The following is a 20,654-nucleotide window of genomic DNA, read 5'->3' as shown; positions in this document are numbered from 1 at the left end:
TAATAAGGTATTTGAGGTAGATATGTACATGAAGGCAGGGTAAAGTGAGGAGGCATCAGGATAGATAATAATAATAAGGTATTTGAGGTAGATATGTACATGAAGGCAGGGTAAAGTGAGGAGGCATCAGGATAGATAATAATAAGGTATTTGAGGTAGATATGTACATGAAGGCAGGGTAAAGTGAGGAGGCATCAGGATAGATAATAATAATAAGGTATTTGAGGTAGATATGTACATGAAGGCAGGGTAAAGTGAGGAGGCATCAGGATAGATAATAATAAGGTATTTGAGGTAGATATGTACATGAAGGCAGGGTAAAGTGACTAGGCATCAGGATAGATAATAATAAGGTATTTGAGGTAGATATGTACATGAAGGCAGGGTAAAGTGACTAGTCATCAGGATAGATAATAATAAGGTATTTGAGGTAGATATGTACATGAAGGCAGGGTAAAGTGAGGAGGCATCAGGATAGATAATAATAAGGTATTTGAGGTAGATATGTACATGAAGGCAGGGTAAAGTGAGGAGGCATCAGGATAGATAATAATAAGGTATTTGAGGTAGATATGTACATGAAGGCAGGGTAAAGTGAGGAGGCATCAGGATAGATAATAATAAGGTATTTGAGGTAGATATGTACATGAAGGCAGGGTAAAGTGAGGAGGCATCAGGATAGATAATAATAAGGTATTTGAGGTAGATATGTACATGAAGGCAGGGTAAAGTGAGGAGGCATCAGGATAGATAATAATAAGGTATTTGAGGTAGATATGTACATGAAGGCAGGGTAAAGTGAGGAGGCATCAGGATAGATAATAATAAGGTATTTGAGGTAGATATGTACATGAAGGCAGGGTAAAGTGAGGAGGCATCAGGATAGATAATAATAAGGTATTTGAGGTAGATATGTACATGAAGGCAGGGTAAAGTGAGGAGGCATCAGGATAGATAATAATAAGGTATTTGAGGTAGATATGTACATGAAGGCAGGGTAAAGTGAGGAGGCATCAGGATAGATAATAATAAGGTATTTGAGGTAGATATGTACATGAAGGCAGGGTAAAGTGAGGAGGCATCAGGATAGATAATAATAAGGTATTTGAGGTAGATATGTACATGAAGGCAGGGTAAAGTGAGGAGGCATCAGGATAGATAATAATAAGGTATTTGAGGTAGATATGTACATGAAGGCAGGGTAAAGTGAGGAGGCATCAGGATAGATAATAATAAGGTATTTGAGGTAGATATGTACATGAAGGCAGGGTAAAGTGACTAGGCATCAGGATAGATAATAATAAGGTATTTGAGGTAGATATGTACATGAAGGCAGGGTAAAGTGACTAGTCATCAGGATAGATAATAATAAGGTATTTGAGGTAGATATGTACATGAAGGCAGGGTAAAGTGAGGAGGCATCAGGATAGATAATAATAAGGTATTTGAGGTAGATATGTACATGAAGGCAGGGTAAAGTGAGGAGGCATCAGGATAGATAATAATAAGGTATTTGAGGTAGATATGTACATGAAGGCAGGGTAAAGTGACTAGTCATCAGGATAGATAATAATAAGGTATTTGAGGTAGATATGTACATGAAGGCAGGGTAAAGTGACTAGTCATCAGGATAGATAATAATAAGGTATTTGAGGTAGATATGTACATGAAGGCAGGGTAAAGTGAGGAGGCATCAGGATAGATAATAATAAGGTATTTGAGGTAGATATGTACATGAAGGCAGGGTAAAGTGAGGAGGCATCAGGATAGATAATAATAAGGTATTTGAGGTAGATATGTACATGAAGGCAGGGTAAAGTGACTAGGCATCAGGATAGATAATAACAAGGTATTTGAGGTAGATATGTACATGAAGGCAGGGTAAAGTGACTAGTCATCAGGATAGATAATAATAAGGTATTTGAAGTAGATATCTACATGAAGGCAGGGTAAAGTGACTAGGCATCAGGATAGATAATAATAAGGTATTTGAGGTAGATATGTACATGAAGGCAGGGTAAAGTGAGGAGGCATCAGGATAGATAATAATATTTTATTTGAGGTAGATATGTACATGAAGGCAGGGTAAAGTGACTAGGCATCAGGATAGATAATAATAAGGTATTAAAGGTAGATATGTACATGAAGGCAGGGTAAAGTGACTAGTCATCAGGATAGATAATAATAAGGTATTTGAGGTAGATATGTACATGAAGGCAGGGTAAAGTGAGGAGGCATCAGGATAGATAATAATAAGGTATTTGAGGTAGATATGTACATGAAGGCAGGGTAAAGTGAGGAGGCATCAGGATAGATAATAATAAGGTATTTGAGGTAGATATGTACATGAAGGCAGGGTAAAGTGAGGAGGCATCAGGATAGATAATAATAAGGTATTTGAGGTAGATATGTACATGAAGGCAGGGTAAAGTGAGGAGGCATCAGGATAGATAATAATAAGGTATTTGAGGTAGATATGTACATGAAGGCAGGGTAAAGTGACTAGTCATCAGGATAGATAATAATAAGGTATTTGAGGTAGATATGTACATGAAGGCAGGGTAAAGTGACTAGTCATCAGGATAGATAATAATAAGGTATTTGAGGTAGATATGTACATGAAGGCAGGGTAAAGTGAGGAGGCATCAGGATAGATAATAATAAGGTATTTGAGGTAGATATGTACATGAAGGCAGGGTAAAGTGAGGAGGCATCAGGATAGATAATAATAAGGTATTTGAGGTAGATATGTACATGAAGGCAGGGTAAAGTGACTAGTCATCAGGATAGATAATAATAAGGTATTTGAGGTAGATATGTACATGAAGGCAGGGTAAAGTGACTAGGCATCAGGATAGATAATAATAAGGTATTTGAGGTAGATATGTACATGAAGGCAGGGTAAAGTGAGGAGGCATCAGGATAGATAATAATAATAAGGTATTTGAGGTAGATATGTACATGAAGGCAGGGTAAAGTGAGGAGGCATCAGGATAGATAATAATAAGGTATTTGAGGTAGATATGTACATGAAGGCAGGGTAAAGTGACTAGGCATCAGGATAGATAATAATAAAGGTATTTGAGGTAGATATGTACATGAAGGCAGGGTAAAGTGAGGAGGCATCAGGATAGATAATAATAAGGTATTTGAGGTAGATATGTACATGAAGGCAGGGTAAAGTGACTAGGCATCAGGATAGATAATAATAAGGTATTTGAGGTAGATATGTACATGAAGGCAGGGTAAAGTGAGGAGGCATCAGGATAGATAATAATAAGGTATTTGAGGTAGATATGTACATGAAGGCAGGGTAAAGTGAGGAGGCATCAGGATAGATAATAATAAGGTATTTGAGGTAGATATGTACAGAAGGCAGGGTAAAGTGAGGAGGCATCAGGATAGATAATAATAAGGTATTTGAGGTAGATATGTACATGAAGGCAGGGTAAAGTGAGGAGGCATCAGGATAGATAATAATAAGGTATTTGAGGTAGATATGTACATGAAGGCAGGGTAAAGTGAGGAGGCATCAGGATAGATAATAATAAGGTATTTGAGGTAGATATGTACATGAAGGCAGGGTAAAGTGAGGAGGCATCAGGATAGATAATAATAAGGTATTTGAGGTAGATATGTACATGAAGGCAGGGTAAAGTGAGGAGGCATCAGGATAGATAATAATAAGGTATTTGAGGTAGATATGTACATGAAGGCAGGGTAAAGTGAGGAGGCATCAGGATAGATAATAATAAGGTATTTGAGGTAGATATGTACATGAAGGCAGGGTAAAGTGAGGAGGCATCAGGATAGATAATAATAAGGTATTTGAGGTAGATATGTACATGAAGGCAGGGTAAAGTGAGGAGGCATCAGGATAGATAATAATAAGGTATTTGAGGTAGATATGTACATGAAGGCAGGGTAAAGTGACTAGAGCATCAGGATAGATAATAATAAGGTATTTGAGGTAGATATGTACATGAAGGCAGGGTAAAGTGAGGAGGCATCAGGATAGATAATAATAAGGTATTTGAGGTAGATATGTACATGAAGGCAGGGTAAAGTGAGGAGGCATCAGGATAGATAATAATAAGGTATTTGAGGTAGATATGTACATGAAGGCAGGGTAAAGTGACTAGGCATCAGGATAGATAATAATAAGGTATTTGAGGTAGATATGTACATGAAGGCAGGGTAAAGTGACTAGGCATCAGGATAGATAATAATAAGGTATTTGAGGTAGATATGTACATGAAGGCAGGGTAAAGTGAGGAGGCATCAGGATAGATAATAATAAGGTATTTGAGGTAGATATGTACATGAAGGCAGGGTAAAGTGAGGAGGCATCAGGATAGATAATAATAAGGTATTTGAGGTAGATATGTACATGAAGGCAGGGTAAAGTGACTAGTCATCAGGATAGATAATAATAAGGTATTTGAGGTAGATATGTACATGAAGGCAGGGTAAAGTGAGGAGGCATCAGGATAGATAATAATAAGGTATTTGAGGTAGATATGTACATGAAGGCAGGGTAAAGTGACTAGGCATCAGGATAGATAATAATAAGGTATTTGAGGTAGATATGTACATGAAGGCAGGGTAAAGTGACTAGTCATCAGGATAGATAATAATAATAAGGTATTTGAGGTAGATATGTACATGAAGGCAGGGTAAAGTGAGGAGGCATCAGGATAGATAATAATAAGGTATTTGAGGTAGATATGTACATGAAGGCAGGGTAAAGTGACTAGGCATCAGGATAGATAATAATAAGGTATTTGAGGTAGATATGTACATGAAGGCAGGGTAAAGTGACTAGTCATCAGGATAGATAATAATAAGGTATTTGAGGTAGATATGTACATGAAGGCAGGGTAAAGTGAGGAGGCATCAGGATAGATAATAATAAGGTATTTGAGGTAGATATGTACATGAAGGCAGGGTAAAGTGACTAGGCATCAGGATAGATAATAATAAGGTATTTGAGGTAGATATGTACATGAAGGCAGGGTAAAGTGAGGAGGCATCAGGATAGATAATAATAATAAGGTATTTGAGGTAGATATGTACATGAAGGCAGGGTAAAGTGAGGAGGCATCAGGATAGATAATAATAAGGTATTTGAGGTAGATATGTACATGAAGGCAGGGTAAAGTGAGGAGGCATCAGGATAGATAATAATAAGGTATTTGAGGTAGATATGTACATGAAGGCAGGGTAAAGTGAGGAGGCATCAGGATAGATAATAATAATAAGGTATTTGAGGTAGATATGTACATGAAGGCAGGGTAAAGTGAGGAGGCATCAGGATAGATAATAATAAGGTATTTGAGGTAGATATGTACATGAAGGCAGGGTAAAGTGAGGAGGCATCAGGATAGATAATAATAATAAGGTATTTGAGGTAGATATGTACATGAAGGCAGGGTAAAGTGAGGAGGCATCAGGATAGATAATAATAAGGTATTTGAGGTAGATATGTACATGAAGGCAGGGTAAAGTGAGGAGGCATCAGGATAGATAATAATAAGGTATTTGAGGTAGATATGTACATGAAGGCAGGGTAAAGTGAGGAGGCATCAGGATAGATAATAATAAGGTATTTGAGGTAGATATGTACATGAAGGCAGGGTAAAGTGACTAGGCATCAGGATAGATAATAATAAGGTCTTTGAGGTAGATATGTACATGAAGGCAGGGTAAAGTGACTAGTCATCAGGATAGATAATAATAAGTTATTTGAGGTAGATATGTACATGAAGGCAGGGTGAAGTGAGGAAGCATCAGGATAGATAATAATAAGGTATTTGAGGTAGATATGTACATGAAGGCAGGGTAAAGTGACTAGGCATCAGGATAGATAATAATAAGGTATTTGAGGTAGATATGTACATGAAGGCAGGGTAAAGTGACTAGGCATCAGGATAGATAATAATAAGGTATTTGAGGTAGATATGTACATGAAGGCAGGGTAAAGTGAGGAGGCATCAGGATAGATAATAATAAGGTATTTGAGGTAGATATGTACATGAAGGCAGGGTAAAGTGAGGAGGCATCAGGATAGATAATAATAATAAGGTATTTGAGGTAGATATGTACATGAAGGCAGGGTAAAGTGACTAGGCATCAGGATAGATAATAATAAGGTATTTGAGGTAGATATGTACATGAAGGCAGGGTAAAGTGAGGAGGCATCAGGATAGATAATAATAAGGTATTTGAGGTAGATATGTACATGAAGGCAGGGTAAAGTGAGGAGGCATCAGGATAGATAATAATAAGGTATTTGAGGTAGATATGTACATGAAGGCAGGGTAAAGTGAGGAGGCATCAGGATAGATAATAATAAGGTATTTGAGGTAGATATGTACATGAAGGCAGGGTAAAGTGACTAGGCATCAGGATAGATAATAATAAGGTATTTGAGGTAGATATGTACATGAAGGCAGGGTAAAGTGAGGAGGCATCAGGATAGATAATAATAAGGTATTTGAGGTAGATATGTACATGAAGGCAGGGTAAAGTGACTAGTCATCAGGATAGATAATAATAAGGTATTTGAGGTAGATATGTACATGAAGGCAGGGTAAAGTGAGGAGGCATCAGGATAGATAATAATAAGGTATTTGAGGTAGATATGTACATGAAGGCAGGGTAAAGTGAGGAGGCATCAGGATAGATAATAATAATAAGGTATTTGAGGTAGATATGTACATGAAGGCAGGGTAAAGTGAGGAGGCATCAGGATAGATAATAATAAGGTATTTGAGGTAGATATGTACATGAAGGCAGGGTAAAGTGAGGAGGCATCAGGATAGATAATAATAAGGTATTTGAGGTAGATATGTACATGAAGGCAGGGTAAAGTGAGGAGGCATCAGGATAGATAATAATAATAAGGTATTTGAGGTAGATATGTACATGAAGGCAGGGTAAAGTGAGGAGGCATCAGGATAGATAATAATAAGGTATTTGAGGTAGATATGTACATGAAGGCAGGGTAAAGTGACTAGTCATCAGGATAGATAATAATAAGGTATTTGAGGTAGATATGTACATGAAGGCAGGGTAAAGTGACTAGTCATCAGGATAGATAATAATAAGGTATTTGAGGTAGATATGTACATGAAGGCAGGGTAAAGTGACTAGGCATCAGGATAGATAATAATAAGGTATTTGAGGTAGATATGTACATGAAGGCAGGGTAAAGTGAGGAGGCATCAGGATAGATAATAATAAGGTATTTGAGGTAGATATGTACATGAAGGCAGGGTAAAGTGACTAGGCATCAGGATAGATAATAATAAGGTATTTGAGGTAGATATGTACATGAAGGCAGGGTAAAGTGAGGAGGCATCAGGATAGATAATAATAAGGTATTTGAGGTAGATATGTACATGAAGGCAGGGTAAAGTGAGGAGGCATCAGGATAGATAATAATAAGGTATTTGAGGTAGATATGTACATGAAGGCAGGGTAAAGTGACTAGGCATCAGGATAGATAATAATAAGGTATTTGAGGTAGATATGTACATGAAGGCAGGGTAAAGTGACTAGTCATCAGGATAGATAATAATAAGGTATTTGAGGTAGATATGTACATGAAGGCAGGGTAAAGTGAGGAGGCATCAGGATAGATAATAATACGAGTAAGAATAAAGAACAAAAAAGCAGCAGCATATGATGAGTGTGAAAGTGTGTGAGTGCGCGTGTGTATGTGTTTGTGTGTGTTGTGTCGGTATGCGTGTGTGTGTGCGTGCATGTGAATGTGTGTAGTGCATGTGAATGTGTGTAGTGCATGTGAATGTGTGTAGTGCATGTGAATGTGTGTGGTGCATGTGAATGTGTGTAGTGCATGTGAATGTGTGTAGTGCATGTGAATGTGTGTAGTGCATGTGAATGTGTGTAGTGCATGTGAATGTGTGTAGTGCATGTGAATGTGTGTGGTGCATGTGAATGTGTGTAGTGCATGTGAATGTGTGTAGTGCATGTGAATGTGTGTAGTGCATGTGAATGTGTGTAGTGCATGTGAATGTGTGTAGTGCATGTGAATGTGTGTGGTGCATGTGAATGTGTGTAGTGCATGTGAATGTGTGTAGTGCATGTGAATGTGTGTGGTGCATGTGAATGTGTGTAGTGCATGTGAATGTGTGTGGTGCATGTGAATGCGTGTAGTGCATGTGAATGTGTGTAGTGCATGTGAATGTGTGTGGTGCATGTGAATGCGTGTAGTGCATGTGAATGTGTGTAGTGCATGTGAATGTGTGTAGTGCATGTGAATGCGTGTGGTGCATGTGAATGTGTGTAGTGCATGTGAATGTGTGTGGTGCATGTGAATGTGTGTAGTGCATGTGAATGTGTGTGGTGCATGTGAATGCGTGTAGTGCATGTGAATGTGTGTAGTGCATGTGAATGTGTGTGGTGCATGTGAATGCGTGTAGTGCATGTGAATGTGTGTAGTGCATGTGAATGCGTGTGGTGCATGTGAATGTGTGTAGTGCATGTGAATGTGTGTAGTGCATGTGAATGTGTGTGGTGCATGTGAATGTGTGTAGTGCATGTGAATGTGTGTAGTGCATGTGAATGTGTGTGGTGCATGTGAATGTGTGTCGTGCATGTGAATGTGTGTAGTGCATGTGAATGTGTGTGGTGCATGTGAATGTGTGTAGTGCATGTGAATGTGTGTAGTGCATGTGAATGTGTGTGGTGCATGTGAATGTGTGTGGTGCATGTGAATGTGTGTGGTGCATGTGAATGTGTGTGGTGCATGTGAATGTGTGTGGTGCATGTGAATGTGTGTGGTGCATGTGAATGTGTGTAGTGCATGTGAATGTGTGTAGTGCATGTGAATGTGTGTGGTGCATGTGAATGTGTGTAGTGCATGTGAATGTGTGTAGTGCATGTGAATGTGTGTGGTGCATGTGAATGTGTGTAGTGCATGTGAATGTGTGTAGTGCATGTGAATGTGTGTGGGTTTTGTATATAGTGTGTATAGTCTTGTGACTGTGCATAGAGTCTGTGACAATAGGGTCAATGCAGATAGTCCAGGTAACCATTTAAATAACAATTTAGCAATATTATGGCTATTTAGCAGTCTTATAGCAATTTAGCAGTCTTATAGCTATTTAGCAGTCTTATAGCTATTTAGCAGCCTTATAGTTATTTAGCAGTCTTATAGCTTTGGGGTAGAAGCTGTCTCGGTGTCCACCCTATTGAAATCAGCTGGGTAAATCATCAATGTAAATGTGGTGAACATATAGGCTTATTTCAGCTGTCTGAAGAGAACACAGCCTTTTGACCTCTGATATGTTTTGCATAGTAGCCTGGTGCAGCACATGAACCCTTTGGCTGGAGACAGATATCTAGAGACAGACTAGAGACAGACGTCTAGAGACAGAGGTCTAGAGACAGACTAGAGACAGATTAGAGACAGACTAAAGACAGACTAGCGACAGACTAGAGACAGACTAGAGACAGATTAGAGACAGACAAGAGACAGACTGGAGACAGACGTATAGAGACAGACTAGAGACAGACTGGAGACAGTCTAGAGACAGACTGGAGACAGTCTAGAGACAGACTAGAGACAGACGTATAGAGACAGTCTAGAGACAGACTGGAGACAGTCTAGAAACAGTCGTCTAGAGACAGACTAGAGACAGACTAGAGACAGACTAGAAACAGTCGTCTAGAGACAGACTAGAGACAGACTAGAGACAGACTAGAGACAGACTAGAGACAGACTAGAGACAGTCTAGAGACAGACTGGAGACAGAGGTCTAGAGACAGTCTAGAGACAGTCTTGAGACAGACTAGAGACAGACGTCTAGAGACAGACCAGAGACAGATGTCTAGAGACAGACTAGAGACAGACTAGAGACAGACTAGAGACAGTCTAGAGACAGACTGGAGACAGTCTAGAGACAGACTAGAGACAGACGTATAGAGACAGTCTAGAGACAGACTGGAGACAGTCTAGAAACAGTCGTCTAGAGACAGACTAGAGACAGACTAGAGACAGACTGGAAACAGTCGTCTAGAGACAGACTAGAGACAGACTAGAGACAGACTAGAGACAGACTAGAGACAGAGGTCTAGAGACAGTCTAGAGACAGTCTTGAGACAGACTAGAGACAGATGTCTAGAGACAGACCAGAGACAGATGTCTAGAGACAGACTAGAGACAGACTAGAGACAGACTAGAGACAGTCTAGAGACAGACTGGAGACAGACTGGAGACAGAGGTCTAGAGACAGTCTAGAGACAGTCTAGAGACAGACTAGAGACAGACTAGAGACAGACTAGAGACAGTCTAGAGACAGACTGGAGACAGACTGGAGACAGAGGTTTAGAGACAGTCTAGAGACAGTCTAGAGACAGACTAGAGACAGACTAGAGACAGACGTCTGGCAGGTTTCAGCTCAATCCCTTTATTTAATTTCTTCTCATCCAGACGGAACGAGAGAGCAGGGAGGAGAGAGGGGGAGAAGAGGGGGCGGTTAGGGGTCAAAGAGAGAAAAGGAGAAAGAAAGAGAGAAAGAGAGAAAGAAAGAAGGCAAGCAGAGAATGGGTTAATATTGCTTGGAGCTGAAAGGACCCGAGATTAAATTTGGCAACATCACTCACGCACACACACCCGCACGCGCACGCGCACACGCAGGCAATGTTACAAATAATACACAGTAAGATGCCATAGCATCTTCTGGCCAAAGTACACTCTTGTCTACTTGTTATTATCTGACATTGGCAAATCAACAACTACACAATGTACTCAAGGTCACATCGACCGTGGCGAACTATACTGAAGTTCACATCGACCTTGGCGAACTTTTCTGACCATAAGCTTATCTTGACCACATGCTGTCATATTACAGACAACCACAGCTCACAGTGACCCCAGTGTAGCTGGGAGAGCTTCCAGGGAACGTGTTGCAGAGGTGGGGGCTAGCATCATCTGCCAAATATTTAACCTCAGTTGGTCAACTTTTTATCTCCTCAAAGAGTTGCAGATGTTGCTTTGAGGCAGATAACGTTTGTAATGTAGACACAGTCTAGTCCACTGGTCCTAAAATCAGTCCATACAACTCAAGGCTGGATCACTAGTGTTACTTTATTCATTAAAAAAAACACCTCCCCACCTGATTACAAAAAAACACCTCCCCACCTGATTACAAAAAAAACACCTCCCCACCTGATTACAAAAAAACACCTCCCCACCTGATTAGAAAAAACACCTCCCCACCTGATTACAAAAAAACACCTCCCCACCTGATTACAAAAAACACCTCCCCACCTGATTACAAAAACACCTCCCCACCTGATTACAAAAACACCTCCCCACCTGATTACAAAAACACCACCTGATTACAAAAACACCTCCCCACCTGATTACAAAAAACACCTCCCCACCTGATTACAAAAAAACACCAGAAAAAACACCAGAAAAACACCAGAAAAAACACCAGAATAGTGTATTTCAAAGAGAAATGGTAGCCTACAAATAGATAGACCTATTTATTCCCTGTCAATGTCCATGATTGATGCAGGGGTCATCCAGCACATGCAGAACCTCCCCAAAACATTGTGGTCCCAGTCAGTTGGTTTTATTTATTTGCCCTCAACATCGCCTTGTACCCAGCGGTAGAAGTCAGGGACTTGCCAGGACCCGCCCTGTACAATCAACAGCACCGCACGGAGTTGACAAGTGCGCCCTCCCCCATCAACGTCGTTTGACATATACCCATCGTTACAGGATTCGCCTCTGGCAGTTTTTAAAAAGGCAAGCTCAAAGCCACATATTATACTGTATGTGTAGAAAACGTGCGGGGAGGACAGCCTACAGAGATTGGTTCTTCGACAATACAATCCCTGCTTTCTTCTTCTTCATTTGGAGACAATTGATGTGCATGCGTAAAACGACATTTGAAAGCCCAAAAGGAGAAGACTCGGGTTATTTCGCGGTGGACAATCTAAACTCGAATATAAATGGACATTTGACACAATAAAGACAGAGTGGGTGAAGAGTGGAACCTTAGCATTTGATACAGTGATTCAGGGACTTTTAGGCACTCAGGCAGTGGCCACCTGTGGATGGTGACTCTTTCAAGGACTTTTGCCCCAAAACCCCAATGATCGAAAGCATTGCAAGCGTTCCCATGCAGAACACATAGTAGTTGATTATAGTTGTTTTATGTCTGTAATCGTTTTAATTCGAAACAATATGCTGATTAGTTTTTCACTCCTGGCAATGCTTCTCCTAAGCGAGTCTGGTTGTTTGGGCTCGTTCGTACCGTGCGAACCGTGTGACCAGAAGGTTATGTCGATGTGTCCGCCAGTACCGGTGGGATGCCAGCTGGTGAAGGAGCCTGGCTGTGGTTGCTGCCTGACTTGCGCGCTCCCCGAGGGACAGTCGTGCGGGGTGTACACGGGGACTTGCACGCACGGGCTCCGATGCCTGCCGAAGAGCGGGGAGGAGAAACCGCTGCACGCGCTCCTCCACGGGAGAGGAGTGTGCGCCAACGAGAAGATGTACAAGCCGCTGCATCCAGGCAGGGGTAAATATGAGTCTTCATTTACTGATTTATCATTTTTTACCGTTTGTATTTCTTTAAAATGTTCAATACATATATCATATATATCTTTATTGGAACTACATCGGCAGATTATCCCATTTGTTAGACACACACACACACATATAAAAACACCACACCCTGTAGTTGTAGTGTATTCCAAATATACCACATGTATTGCCAAGATTGTTTGATTGATAACACACAGCTGAGAGCTAAACATCAGGGGTTTTCAAGGGCATCATCTTGGCATGAGTAACCTAGCGCCTGGTACATTAAACAAGGTAAAGAATTACAAACATTACAAACATTTTAGAGCCTCCTGAGCTCTTTAGAGGGCTATTTGAGGGACAATCACTGTGTCTGACACATTAGCACTTAGTCAGCGGGTTTCTCAAGTGTCACTTTCTTTCACAGGGTTTCCCCCAAGCTTTAGTTTTCAGAGAGGGATCAGCGTTTTACCCTCCTCCCCCTCAACCCTCCCTCTCTCCATTGCCATGTCCCCCTCCTCAGCTTCACCTGCAATAAGTCATCTCTACATCTTTCTCTGGCTAGATTTCTTCCTCCAACTCTTTCTCACCTAAGTAATTTCTCTCTCCCCTCCTTCACCAATATCCTTTCTCTATCTCACTCTTCCTCCTTTAAATCCCATCTCCTTCTCTCCTTCTCCTCCTTCTCTCGATCTCTCCCTCCATCATCTTTAAGTGATTCAGCAGAATGTTAGCCAAGCGTGCCTCTCTGACTGCCAGCCTGGTGCTAGATAAGATATACCACCTCTTCTCATTTCCTGCAGGGTGTGAGAATTTAGAGAGGACAGAGGGCAAGGGGGAGGAGAGAGCGAAAGAGATAAAGACAGAGCAAGACAGACAGAGAGAGATGAAGAGAGAGATGAAGACAGAGAGAGAGTGGGAGGTAGAACGAGAGAGGAAGGGGATAAGGAGTCTTTTAGTTACTACTTAATCTGTGGTATTTCGAGAGAATCAAATTCGCCCAGATCAGGAAATACATCATAACCCACTGAATCCCTCAGTCAGCAGCACTGGCAAGATTAGAGAGGGCCAGATTAGGAAGTGAGGACATGATTGGGTTTTAAACTAGGCTATGCTGCCTACGCGCCAGCCTCGGGAGAGAAATAGTGTCAGCGGAACCGGTGGACAGAAGAGGGAATTCTCTTTTCTGAGAATAATCTTGGAAGAATGATGGGAGCGATGATGTCACAAGATATATTCTCAACCCCTGTAACATACCACTCAATCGCCTGTTTAGCGAGGTATAGTTTAGTTTATTAGGATCCCCATTAGCTACTGCACATGCAGCAGCTACTCTTCCTTGAGTCCAAATGAAACATACAAGTACATGACAACGTAAAGAACAGTAATAGACAAGAACAACAGAAGATATTACATTCAACCCCCCAAAAGAGTTATATAATATTTAACTTTTATAACTCTTATATAATATGTAATTCTTACAACTCTCATATATTATATAACTCTTGTAACTCATATATATTATATATTAAGACACCAAGAACAACACAAAAACTATTTACATACTATTCATATATACATATTGTTAAATACGGTACAGTTACATTTTAGATATTATATAGCTCTTATATAATATATAACTCTTATACATTTTAAATAATATATAACTCTTATATAATATGTAACTCTTATAACTCTTATATATTATATAATATATATATGGGCTCCCTGCCTGTGCCATTAAACCCCTACAACTCATCCAGAACGCCGCAGCCCGTCTGGTGTTCAACCTTCCCAAGTTCTCTCACGTCACCCCGCTCCTCCGCTCTCTCCACTGGCTTCCAGTTGAAGCTCGCATCCGCTACAAGACCATGGTGCTTGCCTACGGAGCTGTGAGGGGAACGGCACCTCAGTACCTCCAGGCTCTGATCAGGCCCTACACCCAAACAAGGGCACTGCGTTCATCCACCTCTGGCCTGCTCGCCTCCCTACCACTGAGGAAGTACAGTTCCCGCTCAGCCTAGTCAAAACTGTTCGCTGCCCTGGCCCCCCAATGGTGGAACAAACTCCCTCACGACGCCAGGACAGCGGAGTCAATCACCACCTTCCGGAGACACCTGAAACCCCACCTCTTTAAGGAATACCTAGGATAGGATAAGTAATCCTTCTCACCCCCCCCCCCCTTTAAGATTTAGATGCACTATTGTAAAGTGACTGTTCCACTGGATGTCATAAGGTGAATGCACCAATTTGTAAGTCGCTCTGGATAAGAGCGTCTGCTAAATGACTTAAATGTAATGTAAATGTAATATAAGTCTTATAACTCTTATATGATATATAACTATTATAACTCTTACATAATATGTAAATCTTATAACTTGTAAAAAATATCTATCTCTTTGAACTCTTATATATTATATAAGTCTTATAACTCCTATATAATATATAACTCTTCTGTAATATATAGCTCTTATAACTCTTATATAGTATATAACTCTTATAACTCGTATATAATACATAACTCTTATGTAATATATAGCTCTTATAACTCCTATATAATATATAACTCTTCTGTAATATATAGCTCTTATAACTCTTATATAGTATATAACTCTTATAACTCGTATATAATACATAACTCTTATGTAATATATAGCTCTTATAACTTTTATATATTATGTAACTCTTATATAATATATAACTCTTATAACTCTTATGTAATATATAACTCTTATAACTCTTATATAATATGTAACTCTTGCAACTCTTATATATTTTATAATTCGTATAACTCTTATATAATATATAACTCTTATACCTCATATATAATATATAACTCTTATAACTCTTATAATATATATAACTCCTATATATTATATAAGTCTTGTAACTCGTATATATTATATAACTCTTATATAATGTATAGATAGCTCTTATAACTCTTATATATTATATAACTCTTGTAACTCTTATATAATCTATAACTCTTATAACTCATCTATAATATATAACTCTTATAACTTATATATAATATATAACTCTTATATAATATTTATCTCTTATCACTCGTATATAATATGTAACTCATAACTCTTCTATAATATGTAACTGTTATAACTCTTATGTATTATATAACTCTTATAACTTTGTTGTAATGAAACATTCCTCATGCTTATAGATCTGTCCCTGCTGCATATGGTCTATCTGAGAGAGAGAGAGAGAGAGAGAGAGAGAGAGAGAGAGAGAGAGAGAGAGAGAGAGAGAGAGAGAGAGAGAGAGAGAGAGAGAGAGGTGTAGAATGCTGTATGTTCATTGGATGACCCAGTTTAAAAGTCATGCCTTCCATTGCATGTGCCAAGCATTGACTTGAGAGGTCTGTTGCATTGTCATGATAGACCACACCACTCTCTTGGCCCTAATCCAGCTATGTCACAGTTTACATTTAGCTCCCTCTTAGCTCCAGCTACAAGCCAGGGACTCTGTAAAAGGAAATCTCCACCTCACATGCAACAACTCCAGTGTACAACTACAGTACAAATCTTGTATACATACAGTATTAACTGATTCATGGCATTCATCACTTCAAATATTATATGGAGTCAATTCAACGCCATAAATGAGTAAATATATACACAATATTTGTAGTTGTCCAGTTTAAAAAGAGAGAGTGTTGGAAGAGAGGCAGGAGAGAGTGAGATAGAGGGTGGGAGCAGTGGTGTATTTTTTGGGGTATTTGTACTTTACTTTACGATTGCTATTTTTGACTACTTTTACCTTTACTTCACTACATTCCTTAAGAAAATATTGTACTTTTTACTCCATACCTTTTCCTTGACACCCAAAGGAAGTCGTTACATTTTGAATGCTTAGCAGGACAGGAAATTTGTCCAATTCATGCACTTATCAACCGAACATCCCTGGTCATCCCTACTGCATCTGATCTGGCAGACTCACTACACACAAATGCTTTGTTTGTAAATTACGTCTTAGTGTTGGAGTGTGACTCTGGCTTTCCGTAAATAAAAACACTTTTAAAAATGTTGCCATCTGTTTTGCTTAATACAAGGAATTTGAAATTATTTATACTTGTATTGTTGATACTTAAGTATATTTTAAACCAAATACTTTTAGATTTTTACTCAAGTAGTATTTTACTGGGTGAATTTTACTTTTAAAGGTATCTTTACTTTTACTCAAGTATGACAGTTGGGTACTTTTTCCACCACTTCAATTCACTCACTTCTCAAGAGAACATCCCTGGTCATCCCTACTGCCTCTGATCTGACGGACTCACTAAACACAAATGCTTTGTTTGTAAATGATGTCTGAGTGTTGGAGTGTGCCCCTGGCTATCCGCAAATGATGTCTGAGTGTTGGAGTGTGCCCCTGGCTATCCGCAAATGATGTCTGAGTGTTGGAGTGTGACTCTGGCCCCTGGCCCCTGGCTATCCATACATAAAGAAATTAAAATGTAAATGATGTCTGAGTGTTGGAGTGTGCCCCTGGCCCCTGGCCCCTGGCCCCTGGCCCCTGGCTATCCATACATAAAGAAATTAAAATGTAAATGATGTCTGAGTGTTGGAGTGTGCCCCTGGCCCCTGGCCCCTGGCCCCTGGCTATCCATACATAAAGAAATTAAAATGCAAATGATGCCGTCTGGTTTGCTTAATATATGGAATTTGAAATGATTTACAGTTTTACTTTTGATACCTAAGTATATTTAAAACCAAATACTTTTAGACTTTTACTCAAGTAGTATTTTACTGGGTCACTTTTACTTAAGTCATTTTCTGTTAAGGTATCTTTACTTTTACTCAAGAATGACAGTTGGATACTTTTTCCACCAATGAGTGAGGGAAAGAGAGAAGAGTGGCGAATAACTCCCTTAACCACTGACTGACCATGTGAGAAGTAGGCACACATTGAATGAGTCAGCTGGAGATTTCTTGATTGGGAAAACCTCAAGGTCTCCTTCTAGTGTTAGGAGAGGCTCTGTCTAAACACGCTGCCTCTCTTCAATACTTTTCATTCATCTGCACTGATGTGGAAGACCTTGGCAGTATCCCACTCTTCCTACCTCCTCCTCTTCATATTCCTCCTCCTCATCCTCTTCCTCCTCTTGCTTCCCCTCTTTTGCTCCTCCTCCCCGTCCCCTCCTTTTCCTCCTCCTCTTCCTCCCCCCCTTCACCTCCTCTTCCTCCTGCTCATCTTCCTCACCACCACTGCAACCACCATCATCATCCTCTCTGACTCTCTGTCTCCCCAGATGGTTATTCTCCAGAGGAAGCTATGTTAGCAGAGGTTCCAGAGTCCCTGCTGCCCCAGGCCAAGGTGCCTCTGTACGGGGGCAGAGACCACATCAGCAGCCGCAAGGCTCAGGCCATGAAACAGGCTAAAGACCGCAAGAGACAACAGGCTAAGCTCCACTCTGTCAGCAGCCTTGACTACTCAACCCTCACCCTGGACAAACTGCAGCCTGAGTTTGTAAGTTGAACATACATACAGTGTATACACAGACAAACACGCAGACACACGCACATGCCATTCTTGCCCTAAACTATGACCCTGTATGTGTGTAGGGACCCTGCAGGAGAAAGCTGGACGGGATCATTCAGAGGATGAAAAACACATCTAGAGTCCTAGCTCTGTCCCTATACCTTCCCAACTGTGACAAGAAGGGATTCTTCAAGCACAAGCAGGTACCCATGGACTATTGTATCCTATACTATTGTATCCTATTCTATTCTATTCTATTCTATTCTATTCATTTGATCCTATTCTATCCTATTCTATTGTATCCTATTCTATTCTATCATATTCTATTCATTTGATCCTATTCTGTCTTATTCCATTCTATCTTATACTATTATATCCTATCCTAGTCTATCCTGTTCTATTGTATCCGATTCTTTCCTGTTCTATTGTATCCGATTCTATCCTGTTCTATTCTATCCTTTCTATTATAACCTATTCTGTTTTATTCTATCCCATTCTATTTCATTTCATTGTATTCCTATCCTATCCTTTTCCATCCTATTCTATTTCATTGTATTCCTATCACATTCTATTTTATTCTATCCTATTCTATTTCATTTAATTGTATTGCATCTTATTCCCTGCTATTTCCTCTCCTCCTGCAGTGTAAACCATCACGTGGGCGGAAGCGGGGGATCTGTTGGTGTGTGGACCGTTTTGGCGTGCAGCTTCCTGGCACGGACTACAGTGGAGTGGACATCCAGTGCAAAGACCCGGAGAGCAACAGCAACAAAAACGAATGAGAGATGGCCAATTTGGTCACCTGACATGAGCCAAGGCCCGCCTCCCTTTACCCCTACTCCTGCAAATCCAATGTACATGCAAAATATGCAAAGGCCAATCAAATCAGGAAAGCAGAGCACAGATACAGTACATACACATGGTTTTAAACTATACATCTACCTATACTGAGATGACCTATAACCTCCATTTGAAGCACATATAACAATGTTCTCTGATTTAAATTATATTAGATTCTGTTTAAACAAAATTTTAAGGCTAAAGAGTAAAGCTCATCTTTTTCACCTACTGTATGTTGTTATCGTGATGTTGACAGGAACTCTTTACTGGGGAGCACAGTAATCTGGGGTCGTATTTAAACTTAACTCTGTTCCCTTGGTCCAAATGTTTGTCCCTTCAGAGCACTTCCCCTACAAGAGAACCTCAGTGACTGAAAGTACTTTATTGTCTGAGTTTGGGTCTATGTCCTTATATGTCTTTCTGAGTGCGATGAGATTAGCTTTTTTCAGTCCTGCTTTTCTTCCACTTTGTCTCCCAGATTGTTCTGAGTTGAGGGTCTTAAGAACTAGTAACTGCTCGTATACAGTAGGTTGTTACAGAGTAGTTACAGTAGCTATCTTAATAAACCCATCAACTGCTACTTCTGATGGGTTGTGTCTCAATATAGTTTCATAGGGGTGACTGTATGAAATGACTGTGTGTGTGTGTGTGTGTGTGTGTGTGTGTGCCTCCTATACTTTCTCCTTTAGTAGTCTGTATTGTGCCTTACCTTCCGTGAAGTATATAAAAAAGATCACCTCAAAACCACATCATGACAGTCATTTGCTTGTTTTGTCATTTATAAACGACAGCCAAGAAAGTACAGGTGCTTTGAAAAGTCCAACACAGGCTCAAATCGCATGCAAATGCTGCACAGCGTTTCTATTGACTTCTCGTAGCTTCCTGTCTGACCACAACACAGTCTTCTGCCTAGGACTCTACTGTATGACCCCTGGAAAGGTGTGGCTCTTTGGGTTTCTATGGAAATCTCAGTGCCTTCTCTCTCTCTCATGACTTTGAATCCAGATTTACATCCAGATTATCAGGCCTTGTCGTTGAACGAGGACATTTTAGCAGTATGTGGATGTGGAGATTGGTCACGGAAGGCCGTGATGATACTTTTTGATCCTACGTCCCGTTTGTGAACATGATGTTAAATCAGACGTCAACTGAATTTATTGAAGCTCAAAACATTTGCCAGATATTTTGTTGACATTCCTTGAAATAGACATCCCTTTTTTCAGGGTATGGTAACATGCCAATAGCTTTGACAGGGGCTGTGTGTACAGCCTATGCCTGCCACTAGAATGCATAGGAGACGTGGAAAGGTTTCTCAACTCAGTCTTAAGCTTGCTTGTATGAAAGACCATGAAATCTCAAACATTCCATATTCGTGATAAAAAAGCATGTCGGAAACTAATAGGTAACAGTTTACTTAAAGCCAAACGGTACAATGCTTCTTTGCTGCAATTTACTAACAGGCTGAAATTAGCTGTTTAGTCAGGGTCCATCAGAGACGATGGTAAGACGTTATAACTGGGTCATACATGCTTATGACAATTCTTACAATGCAATAATGCAATAGCTGTTGGCTTTAAGTGAAGTGTTACTAACAAATCTATTTATTCACTGTGTAATTGATATATTTTAACCTTGTCTTTTTTGTAACGACAAAGCATTTATTTAAATAAAGTTATGTATTGATGTATGGGAAGGTTTGTTATGTCTTTTGTTTGCTCTATGCTGTGGAAGTAGGGTTGCAAAATTCCGGTAT

At 39.9% G+C, this 20,654-nt stretch overlaps 1 protein-coding gene across 1 annotated transcript; it reads left to right on the top strand.

Moving 5' to 3' along the window:
* Positions 1 to 11,731: 11,731 nt before the first annotated feature.
* LOC127906010 (insulin-like growth factor-binding protein 5) lies at positions 11,732 to 20,594 on the top strand. Its single transcript, XM_052514642.1, has 4 exons — positions 11,732 to 12,560; positions 17,832 to 18,049; positions 18,145 to 18,264; positions 18,706 to 20,594. The coding sequence occupies exons 1-4, from the start codon at positions 12,197 to 12,199 to the stop codon at positions 18,841 to 18,843; spliced, it is 840 nt and encodes a 279-aa protein (XP_052370602.1). The 5' UTR covers positions 11,732 to 12,196; the 3' UTR covers positions 18,844 to 20,594.
* Positions 20,595 to 20,654: the final 60 nt, after the last annotated feature.

Source organism: Oncorhynchus keta, unplaced genomic scaffold, assembly GCF_023373465.1.
Source record: "Oncorhynchus keta strain PuntledgeMale-10-30-2019 unplaced genomic scaffold, Oket_V2 Un_scaffold_18122_pilon_pilon, whole genome shotgun sequence".
NCBI lineage: Eukaryota > Metazoa > Chordata > Actinopteri > Salmoniformes > Salmonidae > Oncorhynchus > Oncorhynchus keta.
The sequence above is the reverse complement of the archived record's forward strand: the minus strand, read 5'-3'. Positions and strand labels throughout refer to the sequence as shown.

Bases quoted from the DNA above. Each gene is read 5' to 3' on its own strand.
- LOC127906010 (XM_052514642.1), top strand. From the start codon at position 12,197: ATGTCTGTAATCGTTTTAATTCGAAACAATATGCTGATTAGTTTTTCA. The intron at 18,050-18,144 runs GTAAGTTGAACA...GTATGTGTGTAG, and splicing joins ACAAACTGCAGCCTGAGTTT to GGACCCTGCAGGAGAAAGCT. The intron at 18,265-18,705 runs GTACCCATGGAC...CTCCTCCTGCAG, and splicing joins GATTCTTCAAGCACAAGCAG to TGTAAACCATCACGTGGGCG.